Source organism: Notolepis coatsorum (assembly GCF_963971535.1).
Source record: "Notolepis coatsorum genome assembly, chromosome: 9".
Taxonomy (NCBI): domain Eukaryota; kingdom Metazoa; phylum Chordata; class Actinopteri; order Aulopiformes; family Paralepididae; genus Notolepis; species Notolepis coatsorum.
In genome coordinates, this window is record NC_140173.1 from 142,929,052 (window position 1) to 142,935,781 (window position 6,730).

Below are 6,730 nucleotides of genomic sequence, written 5' to 3' on the forward strand. Positions count from 1 at the left end.
GTAGGTCTCCCGTTCACCCAGCACCACGTAGGTCTCCCGTTCACCCAGCACCACCAGTTTGGGCTTGGCCCAGTGCCTCAGTCCGGTCCTGAGGATGGTGTGCCAAAGCAATGTTGCAGGATTCTCTCCCATGTTGCAAATTGCAATTGACCATATTCACACGGTGGCCATTTTGTTTCCACGGCGAGTCAATTGGGCATTTCACTTTGAATAATTTTGTCATAAGATGGCAGTGGTTTCCATGTGTTCCTCATGCATACTGCGATCTGGAATAAGCCGCGGGGCGCTAATAGATAATAACTACCATATGACCCTTTGAACCTTTAATCCCCCAGGATTACAAACAGATGAGCACCAAACACTGGATACCACACCAGACCACCAGCCGCGCAAGATGGCGTTTGTCTTGTCTGTCAACACACAACAACATTTACACACACAACACACACACACACGCACGCACGCACGCACGCACGCACGCACACACACACACACACACATGAAGATAATCTACACTGACCACAACTCTCTCTCTCTCTCTCTCCTCTCTCTCTCTCTCTCTCTCTCTCTCTCTCTCTCTCTCTCTCTCTCTCTCTCTCTCTCTCTCTCTCTCTCTCTCTCTCTCTCTCCTCACTCTCAATTCAATTAAATTCAATTCAAATGGGCTTTATTGACATGGGAAACATACGTTTACATTGCCAAAGCCAAAGCCAAACAAAACAATCAAACAGATAAAACAAAATAAATCAGTACATTACAGAAGGAATTTCTTGTACAGTCTTTATGGTGGTTGTATTCCGTTGGATGTCCTTTTCTTGTCACAGCAGCTCACAAATCTGGCTGCTGTGTTTGCACATTCTTGTATTTCTCCCAGTAGGTATGGGAGTTTTGAGCTATTGTCCATGTTTTTCAAAGTCTCTTTGGGTGTTTGCAATTTGTGGGAAGTATATGTCTCTGATGTCTTGGTATAGTGGGCAGGTTGTTAAGAAGTGGAGCTCGGTTTTCCACCTCATCCTTGTGTGCAGTGGGTGCATAGTCTGTCTTTCGCTTGGGAGCCAGGTCTGCCTATGGCGGCCTTTCTCGATGGCTAGGCTGTGTTCGCTGAGTCTGTACCTAGTCAAGGATCTTCTTAGTTTTGGGTCAGTCACAGTGCTCAGGTATTCTGCCACTGTGTACTCTCTGTTTAGGGCCAAATAGCATTTCAATTTGCTCTGGTTTTGGGTTGTTTCTTTCCAATGTGTCAGATAGTTTTCTTTTTGTTTTCTTATCATTTTTCTCTCTCTCTCTCTCTCTCTCTCTCTCTCTCTCTCTCTCTCTCTCTCTCTCTCTCTCTCTCTCTCTCTCTCTCTCTCTCTCTCTCTCTCTCTCTCTCTCTCTCTAGGTCCTCCAGAACGACGTGCTGGCCCACAAGAGCACGGTGGAGGCGGTGAACAAGGCAGGCAGCGACCTGGTGGAGTCCAGCGCTGGTGAGGAGGCCTCTGGCCTCCAGAGCAAACTGGACAACCTCAAACTGCGATGGAAGGCCATCCTGGAGAAGACGGCACAGCGGAGGCAACAGCTGGACAGTGCTCTGATCCAGGTAGGGACCAGCTGGACAGTGCTCTGATCCAGGTAGGGACCAGCTAGACAGTCATATATCAATCATGAATATAGCAGTCCAGGAAAAAAGAAGGTCTAATTTAGTGCTCTGAGGTAAACAGAATATGAAATTATACCATCATCCATGCAAAGTTATAGATTCCTACTAGTGCTGTCAGGCGATTAAAAAAAATGTATCTAATTAATTACAGGATTTGTAATGAATTAATCTAATTAATCACATTTTAATCGCATAACCATTGTATGCCTGATATTCTATAATCATATTTCAAATTGTATGTGTCCGGATGGCAGAATTCAGTACTGTATCTACAAAACCTTCTGTTTATCATCTTCCCTTTATTAATTTGCTTAGATTTTTCAGGTCTGGTCAATTTAAGCATGGTGTTATTCACAGTCAAAGATAAAAAAAAAATTAATTGATATTCTCATTTGGTTCATTACAGTTTACTCAAGCCTAGTAACAGACACAGTATTTCTGACACTGGGAATACATTCCCTGAGATCCATAGATGTCCCTAGAATCAGATACCAAGAACATGCAAATGGAACATATTAAAAAAAAAGTCTGTAAATGTGTATTCTACGTTCTTATGGAATGAATGAGATAAAAAAAAAATGATAAAAAAAGAAATATATAATTTTCTTTTATAACATTTTCATAATGCGATAATTTGCTGTGTAATTAATTAATCTAATTAAACTGACAGCCCTAATTCCTACTATACTGTTATCACGTTATAGAAATTGTACATGTTTTATACTACTGTATAATACATAGTCAAATCTATATTCTAATCTAAATATAGTTACTTGAATCAGTATTATAGATTATAGTTTAGAGATTATGGTATTATAGATTTATAATACTAAATACTCTTGAATAAAAAAGCACCATGAAAATGTTATTTAAAAAAAAATATATATATATTTTACAGTGTGATGATCTTATATATATATATATAAAGATCATCACACTGTAATTTACACTGGATACCGGATACTGGATAGCATCAAAATATTGTTATACCGTCAAAAATCATAAAGATATGATTTATTTTAATATCATATTTATACTGCCTTGCCCCTTTCTGGGGCTCCTGTGTACAACAGTCTCAGAACACAGACTCGTCGTAATGTATTGTAACACGTGTCGTTTTCCTGATTTGATTATAATATAGGAGGAGTGCATTATGCACCTATAATATCCTACTAATGTGGTTGAGATGCTTCACAATGTACTCATCCATGCTACGAAATACCAGTATACTCTTCTGGTCTTTTATGACACTTTGGATAAAAAAAACATTCACCAAATGGCTTTACGCTATTCAAGTGCTACACATTTTTTATTTTTACTTTATAATATTTGACTAAAAGTCTCACCTCTCGTAGCCCAGGAAAATCTGGATTTATGCTTCATATTAAGGAATTAAAGCAGGATTGATTCTCCCCTCCACAGGAGTGTAAGTATGTTGTTAATCAAAATCATCAAGTTGTTTTGGAGGAGTCTAAGGAGACATTACCATCCCTGCCCTTCGTACCCTCCTCCTCCTCCTCCTCCTCCTCCTCCTCCTCCTCCTCCTCCTCCTCCTCCTCCTACCCCTGCTCCTCCTTCTACCCCTCCTCCTCCTCCTCCTCCTCCTCCTCCTCCTCCTCCTCCTCCTCCTCCTCCTACCCCTGCTCCTCCTTCTACCCCTTGCTCCTCCTCCTCCTCCTCCTCCTCCTCCTCCTCCTCCTCCTCCTCCTCCTCCTCCTCCTCCTCCTCCTCCACCTCCTCCTCCTCCTCATTCCTATCCCTGCTCCTCCTCCTCTTCCTCCTCCTCCTCCTCATTCCTACCCTTGCTCCTGGAGCTTCTATTCATAACTTTGACAAGTAGAGAGGTTACTTGTGTGTGTGTGTGTGTGTGTGTATGTTCGTGTGTGTGTGTGTGTGTGTGTGTGTGTGTGTGTGTGTGTGTGTATGTTCGTGTGTGTGTTGTGCACGTTTGTGTGTTGTGTGCGCGCATGTGTGTGTGTGTGTTGTGTGCGTGTGTGTGTGTGTGTCTGTGTGTGTGTGTGTGTATGTCCGTGTGTGTGTTGTGCACGTTTGTGTGTGTTGTGTGCACGCATGTGTGTGTGTGTGTGTGTTTGTGTGTGTATGTGGGGGGGTTCTTAGAATCTTATCGGGCACTTCAAACAAATTGTTTCAGTGTAAGAATGTAGCCTATAATAAAATAGCACTGGAATCAATCTTGTCAGGTTGAGATCTTTTGCGAGACCAAAGAAGTTAAGAAGTTACCACAAAAGGTGAATATTTTACTCTCTTGTTTCTCAGAGATGCAACTGAACACTTTAATCTAGTACGTGTCACTGTAACACACCCCAGACAGACAGAGCTTTAGATAACAAAATGTATCCATTCCAGGGATGCTCGATATTGGCTTTTTTACCGATACCGATATACCGATATTGTCCAACTCTTAATTTCCGATACCGATATCAACCGATATCAACCGATACCGATATATGCAGGGTTTCCCCTCCAAAAAATTAAAAAAGGTCAGGTAATTAACATTACATATCTCTTGTTGTGGAATTAACACAACATTATGCATAATTTTGACAATAAATAAAATCAGAATTTGTTCTTACTTGCTTGCCTGGGTAAATAAAGGTTATAGAAATGTAAAAAAAAAAAAATTGAAAACCGATACCGATATTTTCCGATATCACATTTTAATGCCGATATCGGCCGATAATATCGGACATCCCTAAAAGGAATGCAATAACTTAATTCCTCATCCTCTTCCTCTTCATCATCTCCTCCTCCTCCTCTCCCCAGCCCTCTTCAACCCCCCCCCCCCCCCCCCTATAGAAGACAATAGGCACTCGACACCTTTTGTTCTGAGTCTGAGGTTGTGTTTTGTCGCTCAGGCCCAGGGTTTCCATGGCGACATCGAAGACATGCAGCAGTGGCTGAAAGACACGGAGCGTCAGCTGTCGGCATCAAAGGCGGTGGGAGGCCTACCAGACACGGCCAGCGAGCAGCTTAACGCCCATCTGGTAGGTATTCCAGCCCCCCCCCCCCCGTATGAAAAGCGCCGCGGTGCAGATGGTGGCGGGGCTTGTTGTAAGACGGCTGGGTGACGACGACGACGACTATGGCTTTTATTCTCTCTGCGCTCTCTTATCTGAAAGCGTGGAAATTAAACGACACTTCATTTCAATCGACAGAGAGCCGTGTGTGTGGTGGTCCGTGATGAATGAAGGAATGTGTTTGTGTTTTGTTTTGTTTTGTTTGCCTTATCTCTCCTAACAGGGTATAACGCGCCGGGCTGGGCGCAGCCTCTTAACTGTTGCCCTCGCTGTGGCTCGTTAGTGAAACAAGAGATTGTAATTTGTCATTGGATGCGTAGTGCAACATTTGGGGGTGGGGGGGGGGGGGCTTGATGTGTGTGTGTGTGTGTGTGTGTGTGTGTGTGTGTGTGTGTGTGTGTGTGTGTGTGTGTGTGTGTGTGTGTGTGTGTGTGTGTGGGAACATGCTTGGGAGCTGTGATGAGCTTCATTCTGAGTCCATGTTTGGGCTTGATGATTCAGATCTTACTGTTCCACGATGAACGATTCAGTGACACTTTTGTGTGACTCCCACAGCTGTGACGTTAAGGTTAAGAGAACACCAAATTAATGTGGACAGAATAATCGCGTTAATTTCAATTCATCCCGAGGACTTTATCATTTAGCATCTTTATCTGTGTACTGTGTATACTATATGCTTTACTTACTCATAGTATATTCAGATCTAAGTGCTATTGCAATTATTTACTGTAACGTATAATATAACTGATAGGGCATATAGACCCTCATCTGCACCTTTGATTACACAGTTTACTTTCTCATATTCTTATGTTCAACTTCTATTCAAGTGAATCATGTTTACACTGCTTATTTCTATCTGTACTATAAATTTTATTGCCTATATTGGCTTCTACTATTATTACCCTGCCATACCTGTACCTCCCCTCCCCCATGCTGCTATGGCGCCCAAATAAAGAAAATTATTTAGTAGTTTAGCATCACATCATACATTTCAATGTCAGTTTTAAACATTACTCCACCGTTATTATTATGTTCCTACTTTATTATTAATTATTATTATTATTATTATTATTATTATTATTATTATTATTTATTATTATTATTATTATTATTATTATTATTATTATTATTATTATTATTATTATTATTATTATTATTTATTATTTAAATTTTATTATTATTATTATTATTATTATTATAATTATAATTATTATTATTATTATTATTATTATTATTATTATTATTATTTATTATTATTATTATTATTATTATATTATTATTATTATTATTATTATTATTATTATTATTATTATTATTATTATTTATTATTATTACCCCCCCCCCGCCTGTACCGCCCCTCCCCCTCCCCATGCTGCTATGACACCTGAATTTCCCCGACAGGGATCAATAAAGGTATCACTTTACCAAATAGATCATTAACTCCATTATGTACATCGAGAGATGACGACAAACAGCCACAACAGACGAACTAAAAAAACAGACTGTTTACCATCTGGTCTCTGACAAGAACAAGTTACAGGTTGAAAAGCCCTCAGCTCGGAACTAGGCAAAATCTGCATATGGCTCGCCGACAACAAACTATCATTACACATGGGCAAAACAGAGTCCATTCTCTTCGGTTCAAATAACAAACTCAGCAAGACCGACGGCTTCTCGGTTACAGTGGGTGACAATATTATCACAAGGAAAGATGAAATTACCTACCTGGGTTCCATCTAGAGGCTAATCTTTCCTGTGACAAAATGGCATCCATGTAATAAAAAAAGTCAACCAACGAACGCGATTCTTGTACCGGATCTCCTCTCTGGTAAACAAGAATACCTGAAGACTCTAGCAGGAGCACTCATTCAAGGGTACTACGACTATGCTTGCACCTCATGGTACCAAAGCACCTCAAAGGCACTAAAAAACAAATTACAAACATCTCAAAACAAGCTAGTCAGACTACTACTTGACCTGACTCCTAGAACCCACCTCACCCCTGCCCACTTTGACAACCTAGGATGGCTTAGAGTAGACGACAGAGTACAGC

At 40.7% G+C, this 6,730-nt stretch overlaps 1 protein-coding gene across 1 annotated transcript in view; it reads left to right on the forward strand.

Moving 5' to 3' along the window:
• The window catches only part of dst (dystonin), a gene marked incomplete at its 5' end in the record, with an annotated part of 232,374 nt that overhangs the window by 178,231 nt on the left and 47,413 nt on the right, over nt 1–6,730 (forward strand). The window contains 2 exons of the mRNA XM_084322030.1: nt 1,382–1,579; nt 4,516–4,644. Coding sequence (XP_084178156.1) covers nt 1,382–1,579; nt 4,516–4,644 — 327 coding nt within the window. The remainder of the gene's footprint in view (nt 1–1,381; nt 1,580–4,515; nt 4,645–6,730) is intronic.